We start from the raw sequence: 19,738 nt of genomic DNA on the forward strand, positions 1-19,738 counted from the left end.
TTTAAAGGCAGTCATCAAAAATCATGAGCTTGGAAGAGACAATTCCATTCAGTGTTTTTCCCTCTTGTTTCTAATCTCTTGAACTACATAATTTTCTTAATTTAATAAAAACTAGGTGTAGGTATTTGGTAGATACAGGTAAAAATGTACTCAAGTCCCTCCAGATAATTAATAATAATGGTGCAGGGAATTTATTCTACTTAGTAGTGTCCTTTCCTTACAAAATACTAGGGACAGAGAAAATTCGTTTCTAGAACATCAGAAGCATCTTAGGCTGCCTGGCCTGGGACGCAATGTGAAGCTTGACTGTCTGTGCTCAGATTTTTGCAGCCTGCCCTTACCTCAAAGTTGACATGGCCATTTGGAAGGCGGTTGGCACAGCCCTCATTGAGGAAATATATATCTTTGATTAAAAGACTGAAGAATGGTATCACAATCTAGAGAAAACAAAAGACTGGTTTGTTTTGGGCAAATAAACATTTAGCCTCTTATCAAACAACACAAGAAATTAATGAGCAACGTTAACTCTGGATTACATAAAAGGCTACAAGGAATTAAGAAATTAAGATACTTTTTTTTTTAACTCCTATGACAGCAGTTTCCTCCCTTACATACTTCTGCTTAACATGCAAATGCAATTAATAACCGAAACAAGGCAGGAGGCAGCTTCATGTTGCTCCTATAGTTATGCCTGCTTTTCTTAAAGTAACAGCACATAATACAATTGGAACATTCTAGCTATCAATCAAAGGAAAAATATCTGAAAGCACTCTTGCTTTTCATTTAGCAATTCCTTAGTTAGAGCAAAATATTAATAGATTGCCTGTCACTGCAAGTACCAAGATTTTAAGGTGTGGCCCATCTCCCTCCTAGAATCTGTACTGTTAAAGCATTTACCTGTCTATATTTTAAATGAATTTTTTTTCAGATGGACATTTTATTTTTCCCTTGAGGCTTATTGCTCAAGACAGTGTGTGAGCTCAGGGTTTTAGGCAATAGTTGCTGCAAACTTCCCATGGAGCAAACCTGGCCCTCGTATGACAGAACAAGCACACACCTGTTCTTGGGACTCACTGAAGTACACCCTGCACAGTAGGGTTGGAGATGTGCCTCAGTGAAGGAGGAATATACACGTGCACATTACAATTAATGGGTGTTTAAAAAACAATGAGCCTTCTTTGGTAAGACTTTCCTGCCTCCAATCTTTGGTTTGATGAAGTGGTACTTAACTAATAAACCTAAAATAAAAATCTCAAAGAAGTACTCTAAATCCTACTAAGCCCATAATGAACAAAGAACAAAGCTCAGCATAGTAGCTTCTACTTTCTCTCAAATGCCAACATGTTTCTGAAGATTCTAAATTTGCTACAATGCAAATAATGCTCCAAACAAAATTGTGAACATGTTGTTTACCCAAAAGCAGGTTTTGGAAGTTTCCCTAAGCTATGTCTCATGTGGTACATCTATACTAAATGAATGGGAATTCTGGAAAACATGCTTTGGCACATACAAAAAATACTAAGCATCAACATTCACTTCCAGAGAGATTCAGATTTTCCTCTAAAGTCATTAAAAGAAAAACCCAATCTCTGATTATTTTGTTTCATAGGTCTCTGAAAATAGCCAAAGTGAATTTTCAGCTTTGGCAACCCTTTGAATAAACTTTTAATCATTTGCCATTGTCTGTGGAAGTTTCTAAACTGAATTAGTAAAAATCCGTTCATTATTCTTCAAATATTACTGTCTATTTCTTCATTATTTTAGCACTAAACAGCCAGAGCAACACTGACAGAAGCACATGTGAACCTCTTTTCTTTGAAAGACTATGTGTGACTAGGAAGTGCCAGGCTTTGCACTCTGTTAGACCTCAGTTTAAATCTGGCTCCACAGTTTACTGGCAACGTAAGTCAGGAGTCTGCAAAACTGTGGTCCGTGGGCCAAACCAGGCCCATGCCTGTTTTGGTATGGCCTAGGAGCCACACATTTTGCATTTTTAAGTGGCTGGAAAAGTATCAAAAGAATATTTCATGAGCATAAAAACTATATGAAATTCAAATTACAGTAGCCAGACAGCTTTACTAGGAAACATCTATGCTCCTTCCTCTACGTATTGTCTTTGTCTGCTTTTGTGCCCCGACATCAGAGTTGAGCAGTTGTAACAGACCACAAGGCCTACAAAACCTAGAATATTTATGATGGCCCTTACTAGAAAAAATTTGCCAACTCCTTGTATAAGCCCAACATGCTAAGACTACTTTCCTAACCTTAAAATGGCAATAATACTAACTATCTCACTGAGTTGTGTTGAGGAATAAATAATACAGGTGACCTCAACTAAGCACTCCCCCACAAAAGCAATGAGCCCCCCACAAGGGGACAAATATTATCGATGCACATAAGAGATAATAAGGATACATCATCATAAAGGACATGAGGAATAAAGTATAATCAAGATGCAATATTTGTGTAGTGTAGCAGCTTTTAAGCAAGAACTTTATTTCTGTGCTCTATTCTGTAGGGCTGCGGGTGGTGCTGATCATTTATTGCCTCACTGATATTTAAACTTTTCATAAGTCCATGTCATGTGCCTCTAGCTGGGGGGCAAAGGCTATGTCTTATGTAATTTTTGTATTCATGGTGTCTCCAATAAGATTCATTATTTCTCTCTATTTCTCTTTATATATACATTTAGAGTCCACATAAAAGTGAGATCATACAGTATTTGATTTCCTCTGTCTGACATATTTCACTAAGCATAATGCCCTCAAGGTCCATCCATGTTGTCATAAATTATAAGATTTCATTCTTTTTCATGGCTGAGTAATATTCCACTGTGTGTGTACACCACATCTTCTTTATCCATTCCTCCACTGGTGGACACTGAGGTTGTTTCCATATCTTGGGAACTGTAAATAATGCTGCACTGAATACAGAGGTACACATATCTTTTTGAATTAGTTTTTTTTTCAGATAAATACCCAGAAGTAGAATTGCTTGACTGATCCACTATTAATTATCTGAATCACTCTTCCAAGAATACAGAGTCAGAAGTAATCTCCCTTAAGATATTTTACTGTTCTGTTCCTTATGTCCATATGCCACAAAGAAGGCTCATAGGCTTCAAGTTCTTACTTACTCATGAATAGTTCCTTTCAGACCTGTAGCCCCTATACAAATCTAATGTAATAGCAATCAGATTATAAGGATTTGGGATTTCTATAGCCAACATATAGGCTGCAGAAGTTTGGTTTCTAGGAGGTCTTGCCAGTGATGTCTTTAGTAGTAGAACTTCTCAAGTAATAATATTTTCTAATTCCCTCTCAAAATATTCATAATTCAGAGACTAGGCAACTATACTTTAAAGGCATTATCAGTTCCACAACTAGAAATAAATGCTGATAAGCAGGAACAAGTTCCCATGAAAAGAAATGAAATGGTAAAAGGATATGAAACCATGTAATCATATGAAGAATGGCTAAAAACCTGGAGACATGAGAATCTATAGAAAAAATAGCTATTTAAGGATCATATAAGGGCCCTTGTGTAGAAAACAGATTTGATTTGTTCTATTTTACAGTACCTAGAGATGTGCCCCTTTGGGCCTATAAACTTAAGATTTGAAAGAATATCAAAGATTTTATTAGTCTAGTCATGTTGTCATGAAGACTTTAAAATAGGAAATTACTTGGGAATAAAGAGAGTTCACCTTCACTTCACAAAAGGAAAAGGAATGCCAATTTTATTGAATAAAAGATGGATTTTATCCAGAAATGTTTTTCATTCATAGACATTGAGACCAATTATGAAAAAGAAACAGCATATTTTTTTAAACGGTGGTAATTTCACTGTTTCATGAACTAGAGAGTACAATTCATATGCTCACACAGAACTGGTTGAAAAAAACCAACAAAACTAAAGCAGACAGGATTTATTAAATGATGTAAGAGGTAAATGTGCCTTGGACTTTTTTTTCCTGGAAAAGGCTATTAGCAATCATTTCGTGGGGGTTAGGCCAGAATGACTTTAGCCAATACTGCACTCCATTCTGGAGATACACTCCCTAACTCCCCCTGAGGGTCATGCAGAGAATTCTAGTATCCAACACAAAGAGGTGAATGGGAGGCTGCAGATGGCCTCTGACACATCCTTACACTTCAGGAGGCTGAGGTCCTCCCCCCATGCATTTGCTGATTTTCCAAATCTTAAAAATCTTCCAATTAGATGTTGTCTCCATCTCATCATAGGAGTCCTAGTATTTGGGCGAGTAAAGTTTAAAAGCTGGTAAACTCTATTATCTCTGCCTCATCCTCTCGCTGACTGTTTCTTTATTTTTAAAAATAGTTAATGTATTTACAGTATCTGCCAAACATTACCAGAATTGTACTTTGCATTTTGTTGAGATGCACCTTAGCATCTTTAATTTAACGTTTTTAAAAGATGGGGTTTCTTACTGTGTTTGTTTTTATTTTAGATCACTGAAGCTGAAGCTTTTTGGAGGAAGTGATTTAGATACCCTGAAATGATCTTTATCCTCATTTTCTCTTATTTGTTGAAGATACAGTTTATGTTAAAAAATAAATAGAATTTAAACAGAAAATAGCTTTAATCAAGCAACCATCATCAGACCATTTACTGTAACCAGATATTTACTTCTCAAATAACATGACCTCCCCCAAATGTTGAAATAACTTAACCTTTGTGTGGAAGGAAAGATGACACTGAAATGTACCAAGAAAGGACCCTCAGAGTCAAGAGTACAGTTGATTCAGGATAGTACCAGTTGTCTAAGGGTTGGATGGATAGAGTAAGGATCATTAATTTCTCAGACACCATCCCTGTGTCTTTTCCTGTTACCCACATATCCAATTAGAAACAGCAGGCCTAATGTTACAGCAACTAACCAACTTTCTGAGAATAAATGACTTAACCATGGGAGGTAAGCTAATTTTTTTTAGAGAAAAGGTTACATTAAATCAGCTACCTTGTGCAGAGTTTAAATGGCTCTTTTTCATTAAATCTACTCCTTAATGTTATTAGTTATCTTAACATCTGACTTAAAATATTGCTTGAAACACCGCTGAGACATGACAAGATAATTTAAATAATTCAATAATAACACAGTAATATACATTTACAAAGTTGTACACCAAGTATTTTTCCTTTTCTACAGTCCAACCTTCCTTCAGAACTCCCCTTCCCTAGGTAGCAAGTGATAAAAATGTGTACAGTACATTACTTTCTTAGCTCTGAGCAGGTAAAAGAAGCTCAATTCACATTGCATTTCAGTGAAACACATAGCAGCTCTACCATGAATAAAACTCATGCAAGCACATACCTTCTCTCTGCTGCTATGAGCAGTTAGAGACCTTTGTGCTGCCCCACGAAGAGCGGTTCGATAATTGTAGAAATTGCTTGAAGGGTCCATCTGATGCTGCAGACAAAAGGAAGACAGTATGAACTGTTTATTTGTCACGTACAGAAAGTTTATAAGATCATACTTTCAGCTCTACATAAAAAGTGCAAATATGTTAGAGAACTCATTAAGAATATGATTTTCCCCTCTCATACACACACATAGGCACACAACATGTTAGAACACAAATGTTCTTTCGTGAGCTTTGATTTATGTATATAAGCCAATATCAGCTTCAATAATGTTAAACCTGGATCAAATTCTTTCCAGGTTAGCTGTTAAAATTAGGGTTAAAACTGGTAACAAAGAGTCAAACACCAGCATAAAAAATCATTTCCTGGATTATGTGAAGGTTAATGGGCCACTTGACTGTTACCCACACACAGTGATCCCATACTTTGTAGTGAACTTGTTCTTTGCTTTTGGTAACAAATCATTCACAAATAACTGAAGCACACTATCTCACAAGAAGGTAAATAAATTTATTAGATGAATAATGCATAATCTAATATATCCAATGACAATTCTCCATTTGTGGTGGGAAAACAGGAAAGAACTTTCTCATTATCTTTAAAGAACAGATTCAATGTACCAGCACACCAAGATAATAATGACATGAGTATTATGCAAACACATTCCTTTGTGTACAATTCTTACTACCCTCAGAATTATATGAGAAGGGCTTTTTCACAGGTTAGCTAAATTTATTGACAAGATGGTGAATGAGTATTTTTGTAGGGATGGGAACTTTTCCCCTGGGACACTGTAAAGAAATGAAGTTATTAGCAGGCCCACACTGAAGTAGAACTCCCAACTGTTCAGGACCCAAGTTACACCTTGGCATGCAAAGTGATGTGACCAACAGGTCACCATTTCTTCAGTCAGTTCACGCCCAAATGGGTGAACCCCTCTCTACCAAAGGACTAGTCTACAACCCTATTTATTCTCCCCTCCTTCAATTCTACTCCCCTTCCTTTCCCTGCGTCTGTAAAGAGAGATGGATTTTCTTCTCTGTAGTACTATCTGATCAAGAGGCAAGATCACACAGAAAAATCCCACTTTTCAGGTGTAAAATGTTACTTAGCAGCAAAATGTCAGCTTCACATACCTCGAGAATGTCAAACTTCGCAGTCTTCACTTTGGCCCATGTTTTTTTAAGTCGAGAGACTGGGCTCATATTCATGCCAGCTTCCCATTTAGAATGGAAAAAGGGAAAAGGAAAGTTGAAATAGAGAAATAAGAGAAGCCATTCTAACTTATACTCCATAAAAGGACTCATTACTAACTGTAAGCAATTTAACTTTATAAAAAGCTGCCAGTTTTCTAAAGTCATAGTACCATCTTATCCTCTCACCAGTGTTTGAGAATGACACTTGTTCTACACCCTCACCGTTATCTGGTAAAAAAAAGTTTCTTAATTTCAGCCATTCCAGTGTATGCAATGGTATTTCACCGTGATTTTATTTTGGATTTCTCTGATGACTAATGGTGTGGAACATCTTTTCATATACTTATTATCTATTAGTATATCTTTTGTGCAAAGCCCAAGTACCAGCCCTTTTTTTTCTCTGGGTTGTCTTATTATTGAGCAGTAGGATCCTTTAGAGAGTCTGAAGACAATTTTTTTTTTCCAGCTAATTGCGTTACAAATACTTTCTCCTGTGATATGGTTTGTCTTGCCATTTTCATAATGGTGAAAGGGAGAAACTAATTTTCTATTACCTAGACTGTGGACCTTTCAGGTCCCTGATTTAGATGATCTTTCTCATCACTATTTTCATGGAGTGAGCCTGATAAAGAGCTGAAACTTGGTCAGTATTTTTATGGGTGAGACAAAGAGGAAATAATATCCAAAGAAAATTGACAAAGAATTGCTGAGAGGAGGGATTTATTAGCATCAACATTACTGAATTAAATTTGGTAGACTCTCTGACTTCAATTGATCCTAATTCTAAAGAATCAGATACTTATTCAAATAATTACTGAATGCCTACCCTGTGTAGGATAACCATGTTAATTTATCATATAAATTATGATATTTTAAAATGAAAGAGTCATTACTTATAGTTGTATCAAGACAACAGGTATGAATGGGAAAAACTAAGACACAGTGTTACCCCATGCCCTATGTTTATGCAACAAATGCAAAGAAACATGGTCCCTGGCATTAAAATCCCTAGGACACAGAAGAGGAGCAAAATTTGTATCCTAGGGTAATAAATCTGTGGGTGACAAGTACTAAGAGCACGGGCAGTAAGAAAATGCCCCAGTTTCTCAGGCCACTTCTTGTGTTCACTGATGGAATCATATAATTTAGTCTCAGATCATATATTCTATAATGCTTGAAACACAAGCTGCCCAAACCCTTTTTAAAACCCTTATCTCACTTAGAAGTTTTTATAGATATTCAGAGGGGGATAAACTGACTAAATGTATGCCTTGAATTCTTGTGTACTTAAAAAAAGATTACACATACTTGTGCCAATTTGAATATTTAAAGTATTCTGAATGTTCTGAAACAATTCAGGATTAAAGAGTACAGTTTTCATTAACAAAACTGAACTATTTGCAAATTTTCCGTGGATACGTTTCACAGGACCTATAAAAATAAAGGACGTGTCCTCCAGAAAACACTCACAGATAATTGCCATCAAGGAATTGAAGTTGCCAATGTTAAAACATTCCCGAGCTACATCAATGAAATACTCAATCATTCTTGCTCGGTGCTTCTTCTTTACAGGCTGTATAGGAAAACGAAGAAAGAGCTGAGTTATCCAACGTGCAGGTCCAACAGATGTAAAATAAGTAGGAAAAAATAAGAGAGAGAGCTAGGAGAAAGAGAAAATTCATTTTCTCACCATGCAGATTTCTGTAGCGACCAGGTAGCTGAGGCGATTAAACCATTCTACATAAGCCTCTAAGTTTCGTGTTTTCTTCCGTTCACTGTAGCAACTCTATAAAGAAAGCAAAGTGAGCAGACGAGTTGGAGAGAAAAGAAGAGGGCGTTAGGCTTTCTATTTTTTTGTCAGATATAGGCCTTTATTCTCAGTTTATGGCTTAGGAAAGCTGTCTAGGAGAAGAGGCCAGGGAAGAAGGAAGGAAGGGGGTGAGAGAGAGAGAACCACTAACATCCTTGAGTCTCATTAGAGAAACAGCAAAATCTCTCAGTACAGCCCGTGGAACTCCCAGCGTGCAGAAACGTGCTCTGATGTGTTCACAGAGGTGACCTTCCTTCCCCGGAAACTTAAGTTACTCTGGAAGGGAACTATCCTCAGAAGCACAAATCCAAAGGAAGCATTCTGGCTGTATTCTAAAATAATCCTGGTTGATTAATAGGGTGTGAATACCAAATGCTATCAATATAGCTAAAATAAGCTGAGAGAGCAGGAGATTAAAATTTTTCCCCTTAAAATTAAGTCAAGAACAACATTTTGGAGCATCATGTAGCAAGAAACTACGTATCTTCCAAGGTGGGTAACCAACAGCCTGTATCATCATGCTCTTTTGTAGGATGAATGGCATATTGTTTAAAAGCAAAAGGAGTTAAGTTCATCTCAGGTTGAAGGCCAAGTTTCAACAGATTAATTACACCCCTCTTTCCTTCCTTCCAAAAGAACGAAACAACAAAAAAGTCCACTAACCTTCTTTTGCAAAGCCTAATCTTTCCTTCCTGAACTGAGGGAAACTATTCTAAGGCCGGAAGACAGCTGCTGTCCCTACCCCCAAAGCTGGAAGGGGGCTTTCATTGGTGGGTGATGCAGTCTTTGTCTAACAATTCAAAATGCTTCTTGAAGTCACTGGGGGGAAAGATTTCTTATGTGTGTACACTGATTTTATAGTCCACACCCAGTGTTATTTTCCCTACATGGGGACTTCCCACAAGCAATAAACCTGTCGTGCAGGATTCACCTTAAAACATGAGGCAAAGCAGTAGAGACCCTTACTCAGCATGCTGGATGTACATCCTCTTTCCTGCCCCTGCTATTGTTGAGTCATGAGCAGAGCATTCTCCTGCATTTTGTCCTGAGTTAATCTGCTGAAACCATTATGCTTTCATCTCCTGCCTTCATCACCACAAATGCCTGCATCTACTTGCTTACTAAATTTCCCAATAAGGAGGAGGAAGTGGCTTAAAGTTGGTGAGAGGCTAAGAATACTATAAAGGCACTTGGATGTCTGGCTTAAGAAAAACTGCAATGAATCAGGCATGGCTAATGAAAAGAAAAACTTGATGATTTTAAAACCTAAAACAAAATAGCTCCAATTTCTGTCTCTTGCACCTACTATCACAGACTAAGGAATTTTCATTTCCAATTTCAGAGCTGACCTCCAGTTAGAATGATTACCTTGTCATTGTCCAAAGGGTCCTTCTGTACAAATGCCTGAACAAATTCTTCTGGCCCAATGTAATTGAGCCTTTCCTGAAACACAGAGGCATCAGGTCAACAGTATTAAAGAAAAGGAGAAGAAATGGACTGTCAACATCTTCTGCCGACTTCTGGCACATTTTTTATGTAACTTGTAAAACTAGCTTTTAACCCTAAATATTGACCTTATCTTCAAGGTCGCTGCAGAGGCAGTTTTCAGCCTTTGTCGATGCTACACTAGCTAGACGGGGAAAGACTGAGTGAGTTACAGCAAAGTGAATTAGCAGGGGAGCTGAGGAAGGCCAATAAACTCTTTGCTCTCAGGTTTTACTTAGTGTTTATTTTGAAGTAAATTCCCAGAATATGAGAAACATTCATATTCACATGTCTAAACAAAACATGTTCCAGCTATTTCATAGATTATTTCCCATTTGGATTATTCTAACCCCTCCATGACATTGCTGCAGATAAACACAATGTCAGGATGCCACAGGCAAGCCAAGTCTGTGGCTGTAAGGGGCAAGGATGACACGACCTTACCAGCTCTACATGCGTCAGCTGCTGGGCCAAAGTGTAAGGGTCACTGCAGACAGTAATGATGTCCCTCTGTATGGACTGTGGCTTGGTCTTGAGAATGGTGAGCCGATCTGTAGAGGTGGAGCTGATTTTTGCCAGGACTTCCTCATATTGGGTGAGTGCGGCAAGTTTGCGGATCAAGCTCTGTATCATCTGCTGGGCATTTTTCCTGTAGGTCTGCCGAGGAATGAGCAAAGGATGACATCCTCACTCTGCATGACTATTTTCCCCACTAGGCACACTCAGGGAAGACTACATACTTAAATGATTCCACCTTGATGTGGGAGAACCATCTCTGTTCGGGGCAGTTAAAGGAGGATTCAGCCTAGCTCTAAAGAGGTAAAAAGAGACACATACACAACAGGTGTTTTTTCAGACCAGTAAGATTTAGTTTTTTCTCAGGCTGCTCTTGAGAGCACAACTCAGTTGGGTCATGAAAATGCTACGATTTTAGATTAGCTATTGAGGGGATCCAGTGTAATAAACTACCTGTAACTGTTCTCTAGGCTGGCATAGGAATGTACTGGTTTACTTTTGGTAGTTAAAATGCCTTTTTTTAAATTGCATATTTGGTAGTTAAAATCTCCAGTCAGGGCATCCTTGTCCTAACACTTTTTCTTTAGGGCTACCTTCTTGATTTCCCCACTCCCATCACTCCGAGTCTCACTAATATAAGGGCATGGGCAGCTACCTGACAGAAGTACACCATTACTTTCCACTCACTGCCCCAACCACCCTTCTGATTTCCACATAGAACATGAGTTACCACAACAAGTAATGGAGATACAGTTTCGGTATCTGACCTCCATTTGGCTCATGTCCATTTCTTTTTTTTCTCTGGTTGTTGTTTATCTCAGTGGGGCTTTTTTTATTTTTCTTTTTTTTACTTTAGTATGATATACAATAATACATATTGGTTTCAAGTATACAACATAGTGATTGACAGTTTTATACACACACACACACACACACACACACACATATATACACACACACACACACACACTGCTAAATGTTCACCCCAACTAGTGCAGTTACTGTCTGTCAACACAGAAAGATGTTACAGAACCACTGGCTATATTCTGCATGCTGTGCTACCACCCACTGCTCTCGCATTCGTTCATTAACGCTGCTGTTCACAACCAAACCCTTCCACAGGGTGTTTCTCCCCCGTGCTGCCACCAACGGCCACGTGTTGGCCTCTGCATTATGCTATGCCCACAACACTTAGAGGAGAAGTTGATTTTAACTGCAGTGCATGTATTATCGATAAATGTCAACCTCTTGACTTCTAAAACAATTGTTAAGTCAAAGAAGTAACTCCACAGTCAGTCAATGCCTCAGGTACAGTTACAGTGATGTAATAAATTATGGAGCTCTTTTAATCTTCCTTTTCTAGCCAAATATTGCCAAGTGAACAGTAATTATCATGCCATGTCAGAGAAGGGCACACATGCAGATTCGGTGGTAGTGTGGTGCTTAGATTAACAGCTCCAGAGGAGGACAGTCCCACTGAATTTACGGATGTAGAAAGGCCTATGTTTGTGCTTCACTACCTAATCTGCACCTTTTCAAAAGGTACCACCATATCACTGTCTGAGATTAATTATCTAAAAGTTAAATGGCACCTTACCTACAAGTGTTAGAACCATATTTTCTTTACAGAGGCAATTTGGTTTACAAGAGAATATTACAAAAATGCAAATGAATAGATATTTGCCTACTTAAGTCAAGGAAATTTACAAAATCACATAGTCAAGGCAAAAGACCATACACAGCTTTTTATTTTCTTCTTCTTGAGTTGCATGGTGTATATTCACTGAGGTCTTTCAACTGTCCATTAGAGGACTTTTTTTTCTCTCTACATTCATAGACCACCCTAAAATCACTAATGAAATACCTGAATGTTTAAAAAATTGAAACTTAAAAAAACCTATGTTCCACACAGCAGTAAGGTTACCAGTTTAAAAAGATGCTTTCTATTTGGTAATATGCTTCTCACCCAAAGAAAATGTCTCTTTCTTTGGCATTTAAAGCACTTAAGCCTGAAATTGAGGGTTATTTCAAATCCTTCACTGGAGGCAGGGTGGGAGAGTGAGGAAGAACAAATGGTACAAACTTCCAGTTATAAAATAAGTAGTTCCTGGAGATGTGTAGAGCATGGGCCTATAATAAACAATACCATATTACATAATTGAAAGTTGTTAAAAGAGAGTAGATCTTCAAAGTTCTTATAAGAAAAAAAAATTTGTAACTGTGTGGTGATGGGGTGTTACCTGGACTTTTTCTGGTGATCATTTCACAATATATACAAATATCAAATATTTATGTTATACCCCTGAAACTAATATAATGTTTTATCCAATTGTATCTCAATAAAAATAAAATAAACGATTCCTCATCCCTATTTCCCTTGTCTCTTCTACATTCATAATCTTGAGTCACATTAAAAATCTATGACCTTGAAATAGTTTTTTCAATCTACTGTCCCAAACGCCATAATGCTCCCCATGTGACTGATATGCAGCAACTGTGAGAAGCAATGCTCTGCCAGCATATCTGGTGACCAATTCTTATTCTACACTTAAAAAAATTGCTGTTCTAGGGAAGAGGTAGAGGTAGAGGAGCACAGAGTTGAGGATTCAGCTAGGGAACAAAAAGCAGTAAAATATAAGGGGAACATATATATAGTAGGGCACAGGGGAAAAGCTATTCAAATAACAAAGAACGTGTGTGTGTGAGAGAAAAAGAGAGAAAGGGGATGCGGATGTGTGTGGCCTCTTTCAGAATGTTCTGCTGCCATTTGATTCCATTCAAGAAACCAAGCTGTGTTGTTAAGCAGGCTGCCTTACTGAGTCATGAATTACCAAATACGTATTTATTCTTTTTTTACAATGGCAAATGCCAGTGACAGTAATTACCTGGCAAATAAAGACAGAATAAAGAACAGCCCCTTAAGGAAGAGAAAATTGCATCCTACCTAATATAGTCATTTGTCATGTAATTCAATCATTAGTTTATTTCATGTTTCTTTCAGGTAAGTTCTAATAAAACACTTCATTTTGGGCAAATCCCCAGGGGAGAAACATATTAAGTCAAATTATGCATAACTGTCCTAGCAGATTCAGAAGAACCCAGTGAAATTATACATAGGGTACACCTGGATTCAATGACTTGCCAAAAAAAAAAAATCTTTAAAGTCCAAGACAAGAAGCAACAAGTCCCAACGCAAGCCCTCACTCCTTCTGGTGAAGGGAAATATTTTTTTCCTATTCCAGTAATTGATTAGTTCACTTGTTCATCCATCCATTCATTCAAATACTACTAAGTGCCTATTAAATGCCAGGCACTGAGCTAGGTGTTAAGAATGCTACGCGGAGCAAAAGGGACATGGCATGGAGTCAAGTGGGGGAAAACCAGCCAGGAAAAAAGCAAGTCATTACTAATCACTGAACTCGATGAAGATGAAAGCCAATGGTGGACAGCCTGGTGGTGGTCATGGCTGGGTGGGTGGGGTAGGGACTTCTCTCTGGAGAGAGACACTTAAGCACATGATAGTTAAGTAGGTTGCCAAGCAAAGAACAAAGGAAACAGCATCCATCACAAAATTTTAAAGCTGAAAGGGATATTAACACAAGACCGTTACTGCTATAATCTACAGAAGTGAGAGAGCAAGGAACTCAGAAGAGTTGCCAAAGCATGCTCAGAGCAACCAGTCACCATGTGTGGACCCAATTTTGAATACTGGGTAGAAGTGGCTAAAGGAACATCTCACTGGAAAACCTGACCTGATCAAGGCAGGTGACATTTCTCCACTCACCCCCTTAGTTAAGCAATTCCTTTGCTAGACTTGGCTTATCTTCCCTCTCCTCTTTTCACACTCAAAACCATCTGAGAACCTCAAGGTTTATCAAGGGTTTATTTTTAACACAGGATTGCTGATAGAAGCCAGGTCAGAAGGTTGCTTGGCTCCTTGCACAGTTGCACCCAACCTCTGAGTGGCTTGATCCTGCGAAAAAAAAGATCCGACTCAATCTGGCCAAGACAGATAGAAATGATCTCTCTCGTTGACCTCCATGTCAAGGACAAAAAGCTACCCATTTGGCATTTTCAAAACACAAACTTTTTATCTGATAAAGAAAAAGATCTCAAAGATGTTCCTTTAGGAATGGACCATATCACCATTTCTACCTTTAAAAAGGCAATGGAGGGCAGGTAAGCTGATGACCATGTCATGTTAAGTACTAAGTACAACTCAACTGAAATGAAGTGCTGACTCAGGGCTCAGCCTTCATATAGGAAAAAGTTCTTAAGATGCCACTAATCTTTTGAGCAACTTGTCATAAACTAAGGCACTGAGCTAAGAATGACCCTGTCAAGCAACCCAATTGCTAACCGTCTAAGATTTTTAAATCCTACAAAACTACACTGTAATGCTTACCTTTTGCCTTTGTGAGTGAGGGGCCTACCAATTCATACCTTGTTACATGCAAATGAGCAAAATGATGGTAACAATCAAAACCTGCAAAATGACTTCAGCCTTATAGAAATATTGGCTATCTTGAGCACCAGGATTGAATATAATGTCATAAGGAAGCAGTAAAAGGGTTAATCCCATTTTCCTAAGAACCTAATGTAGGGAAGCAAGTGTGAACAAACTTCTCAGGTGCTAATCTTACATAATTTCAGTTTGATTTTTTTTTAAGTCGGGGGAAGTAGTATGAAACTGTATTCCCCAGAAGCAGGTAGAATAGTGTATCTCGTTACATGATCTTTGCAGGGCACCACTGAAGGAATGGCTTCTCAAGGAAGGTTATTTGTAAAGGGAAAATCCATTTTAAGTGAATGAAACAACTGCCAAATACTTTGTTTCTTCTGCATGGAAATGCTGTTATCTGTGCCTAAGTAACTCATTCCCAGGAACTCACCAGCAACACAGAAACTACAAAGACATGCTTGCCCAACAAGCCTCAACAGACTAGCATCCCTCCAGGCCTGCTTCAAAGAGGATAACCCTGAATTTGTCACAGCTAGTTAGCTCTTATCAAAGGCTCAACTGAGGGACATGATACTTATGAAAGATTATCTAAGAGCCTACTTTCCACCTCCACCTACTCTAGGTGCTAGCCTTGAATCAGCCTCAGGGCCCCAAAAGACTTTTCTTTTTTGTCTTCTCTTCTCCCAAAAAATTACCTTCGTTAATGTTCACATGAATTTTATGGACTCAGTTTTTATCAGGAAGCATTTGTAACAAACTATAGTATCCATGGTCTTATTCTATGCTCTTTATACAAAGTCCCTCATAAGAAGGTTCTAAAATTTTTCATTTAATTTGATACCCTGAAGAATTAGTATGCTTTCTCTTTTCTTGACAGTGAAAAATATATAACTGTGCCTGCCTTTTACCTGGAACTTACACTCAAATCACAGCATTCTTGTCTTACTCAATTGGTTCTCAGTATTAGCACATTTGTTTTCTCCCTTCTACGGTACAGTTTATTTCTATGTTTGATTTATTAACATACTACTTATTATCTCTTAATATATTAGTGTTATTTTTTTCTACCCATTAGTGCTTATGTCTACTAATATGACATGTATTATTTAACATGCTGTGTCAAAGCTTTATGGAAGGAAGATATAAGTAAAATTAAAACACATACTTCAACATGAATGCTGTGCATGAATTGACATGAACATACCCCAAATTAATCACATAAAACCTAGATGATATCCCTTTGAAGGGGGATTGTATAATCATCCCCATTTGACACACCAAACAGACCAATATGCTATGTGGCGCTGCCCAAAGGAAAAACAGAAAGGAAGCAGTGAGATTCTGACATAATTACAGCACCATTTCCCATCAAGGCTCTGCTTGAAAATTCAAGCGACTGTGTCAAATTCAGGTTACCAACCTCCTCGCCACTGGCTATTCGGTGAGCCAGATCTTTTAAGTTTCTCATCATTCTTTCATCCCGAAAATCATAAGGAAATGTTTCCGTCCATTCTGTCAGGAGTTGAAGGATTTTAGGTGCAATTTTTCTTATCTGGTTCTAGGGAAAAAAAGCAAATCTAATTCAGTGATATCTATCAACATGGACTACATCGAATATATAATTACAAATAATTACTGATAAACTTGTAGTGTCAAGTCTTTGGGGTTGAAGAAGCAGCTCCAGACCCCCTCCCCCAAGTCAATGCCAAGTGCCACCAACTTAAGACAGGGTCTAGGGATCTTCCATGGCACTAGATTTATATTGGAATCTTTATACAATTCTCAATTCCCTTTGCATAGTCATGATGCCATTTATGCATCCTTGGCCTGAGGATAACTAGGTTATGCAAAGAAACCAGTTTCACAAAACCTAAGCCATAGAGTTACCAAGCCTAACAGAAAAATTTATGAAGTTCCAAACATATCATTACCTTATCACTGTTAGGATCACTTAGTCTCTGGTGCTCAACACATAAGTGGCAAACTTTGGCCATTAACTCATATGGATGCATAAATAACCGAGAGCTCAGGAGGAAGGTAAATATGTACGTTCTCTGTGGCAAGAGAAAGAAAGTCATCATGATTACATTCTCTCTGAAAGTAACATCTTTCCTAAATAGTAACACATCTTATTTCGTTAAGTTCTCTGGATCAAAGTTAATATGCTTCTGTTTCAAAAGTGATGCTTCTAGAGGTAAAAACACAGTAAGATGTTTATTTTACCTTACTAAAAATAACAGAAGTACAGGATCAGTTTAGCTACTGAAATTATTCACAGCACATTTTCACACCCATTCACTAGAACCAGGATACCAGGACACATAACTCACTCTAGTAAAGAATGAAATTCAGCCCAGAGAGATAAATCCAGCTTAAATATACCACCCATGCAGAATCTTGTTCTGTGTCCAAATATTATGGTAACTCAATGGAAACAAAAAATCTCCACCCAACCCACATCAGCTCAAGAGTTATCCAGTGTGGCACTCTGGAGTGTGTGCTTGTGGCAGAACATCCACAGGCGGGCTTTCAAGTAATCTGTTTACTTGCTAAAAAGCTAAGCAGTTTGATAAAACATAATATCACACTATAAACTTTTCTTAAACTGCACTGTATCCCAGGAAGCCAGTAAAGAAATGGTGCTTATTCGTTATAATAGTTTCAGACTCCCAATGAAAACAAACATTTCACGGGTTTTTTTTTTCCCCCACATTGGCGCCTTTAGTAGCTCATAAAGCTCAGGACTCAACAAGGGCCTCCTTTTACTTTTGATTACAAGTCTTCCCTGTGTGTTAACGTATTTGAAAATGCTATGTAACAAACCACACAGAGAGAATTCAGTAAGAAACAATATGGTGGATTACAGTGGCAAACACAAATGAAGGTCATTTGCACACCAAGGTCATTACTGTATTTATAAAAACATATTAATCTAGTATCTAGATGTTTCCATCAGCTGTATCAACCAGCTGTTGAGCAGCAGGCAGCTGTAGCACAAGAGAAGGGGAAAACCATCCTGGTCCCAGAAATAGAAAATCTGGGTTAGACTGCTGATGCTGGCAGTGAGACCAAGTATAAATGACTCTATATTTGGAATTTGTTTTTTTCCCCTCTGACCTCTTGGAATTGCTGTAGACTAAGAAAATGTAAACGAATTCCCTAGATTTCAAAGTATTGTCTATACAAATGTCGGTTTTCAAAGTAAAGCATTAGCAAGCATGTCATCTGCTATCCGACCTATAAAGAATTGCATCTTGACTATAACTTTTGTTCTCTTTTCTATATAAAGATGCCCTAACTTCACTTTTCTTGGAAACCAAAAAGGTGTAAAATATTCTGGGAGCATCTGATGTTCTCTGGCATTTCTATTTAAGGAAAAAGGTATAAGCATGAATCAAACCTACAGATACTTCATAGATGATTATCTGTATACTTACAATGTAGTTCCAATCCTGCAAAGAAACTGATATGCAGATGACAGCCAAAGTCTGAAGCAACACCAGGCTCAATCTGATCTTGAATCACTGAATAATCAACAGGTAATTTCTTACTAGAAAAATTCTTAGCAACTCAGCTATAATTCTGGATTATCCAGGTGCCTGCTTACTATATTATAATTTCTGTTGAATACCAAGGATGTGTTTCAGCGGAACATGGATACCTACATCCGGATAGTAATCCACATTAGGTACTAAGTGCTGGATGAGTGCGTCCAGGGATCCAGAGAGGAGATTGTTGTCATGGTAATACAACCCTCCACAGCTGTCCTCTGCAGACTGATAGAGGTTTCGGTTGTAACCGCTGCTGTCAAACATTGCTGAAAAAGGAGGAGTCTGAGGCATGCTTTCCTAAAATGAATAAAAAGCAGAAAACATAGTGTCAGTAATGTGCAGTCCAAAGAAAGGAAGCTTTCATAGGCACTAGGGTTTAATAGTAATGTGGGAACAGGCAATTTTAAAAATAGGTTAGGTTCTGATACAGTATCAGAATCAATCAAGAAGTAAATTGCTTTCTGAGTAACACAGGTATGTATACTTTTGAGTACCAATTTCATTCAATCAAGTACCATAAAATGCTTTGGTCAAACTTAAATTCAAATCTCTGGCTGCCACTTCTAGATATCACTCTTTCAACATTTGGTTGTGAAGGCAAGGAGGGGAACTGTGCTTCAAATTACTTTATCCCACTGAGTCAAGTATTATCCTAAGGTGGAAATGTGTAAGCCTTCCAAGTGGGTTGAGAAGAATTATATAACATGTAAAAAATATCGCACTGGCTTTGGGAATATTAGGAGATAACCAAAAGAGAAGTTGAAAAGCTGAAATTGTAAAAGAGGCCTAGAATTAAATGGTAAAAGAGACCTGAAATTAGTGCATGTGTGCATGTGTGTGCAACTGTGGGTGTTTACAGATATATGTATGTACCAACTGACTTAATGCTGACTCCCCAGCTTTCACCGGAAGATCAGACGCTGTTGATCCCCACTTTGTGTTGGAATTCTTTGGGGACTGGCTGCTCCATAAAGCTTCAGTTCTCAGTAGGTACACAGGCTGAGAGGCACCAGATGTGGGGAACAAGGAGCGCTGTGCCAGTCCGCCTGATTTGCATGCTCTCTACAACTTAGAAAGTCCTGTCGGATGTGCTCAGGAGAAGCCGGAGCTTTTACGTTGACTTGGAATCCTAGGGACAGAGCTCCCAGTCTCGAGAAGAGACTCTGGGTTTCTCGCAGCATGTCAGGACCTTGGAGGCATTCAGGAGCTGCTGAGATTGAGTGTCAGAAGGCAAACAGTAAAGGGAAGCCAAACTCCAGGCCCTGAACTGAGAACAGGGTGTGTGGAGGCTGCAGGAGGACAAAACCTGGGCTGATCCTTCTTGTCAAGATGC

The 19,738-nt window shown here is 38.2% G+C and overlaps 1 protein-coding gene across 3 annotated transcripts in view; it reads right to left on the reverse strand.

Annotated features, from left to right (window-relative positions):
• RASGEF1B (RasGEF domain family member 1B) overlaps positions 1-19,738 on the reverse strand; it is a 36,014-nt gene that overhangs the window by 4,746 nt on the left and 11,530 nt on the right. For all 3 annotated transcript variants that reach the window (XM_057502369.1, XM_057502368.1, XM_036906426.2), the window contains exons 2-11: positions 18,520-18,702; positions 16,786-16,908; positions 16,275-16,412; positions 10,321-10,533; positions 9,760-9,834; positions 8,272-8,367; positions 8,052-8,154; positions 6,522-6,601; positions 5,336-5,431; positions 342-437 (exon numbers count right to left, since the gene is read on the reverse strand). In XM_057502369.1, coding sequence (XP_057358352.1) covers positions 342-437; positions 5,336-5,431; positions 6,522-6,601; positions 8,052-8,154; positions 8,272-8,367; positions 9,760-9,834; positions 10,321-10,533; positions 16,275-16,412; positions 16,786-16,908; positions 18,520-18,696 — 1,197 coding nt within the window. In that variant the 5' untranslated portion in view covers positions 18,697-18,702. The remainder of the gene's footprint in view (positions 1-341; positions 438-5,335; positions 5,432-6,521; positions 6,602-8,051; positions 8,155-8,271; positions 8,368-9,759; positions 9,835-10,320; positions 10,534-16,274; positions 16,413-16,785; positions 16,909-18,519; positions 18,703-19,738) is intronic.

Source organism: Manis pentadactyla, chromosome 5, assembly GCF_030020395.1.
Source record: "Manis pentadactyla isolate mManPen7 chromosome 5, mManPen7.hap1, whole genome shotgun sequence".
NCBI lineage: Eukaryota > Metazoa > Chordata > Mammalia > Pholidota > Manidae > Manis > Manis pentadactyla.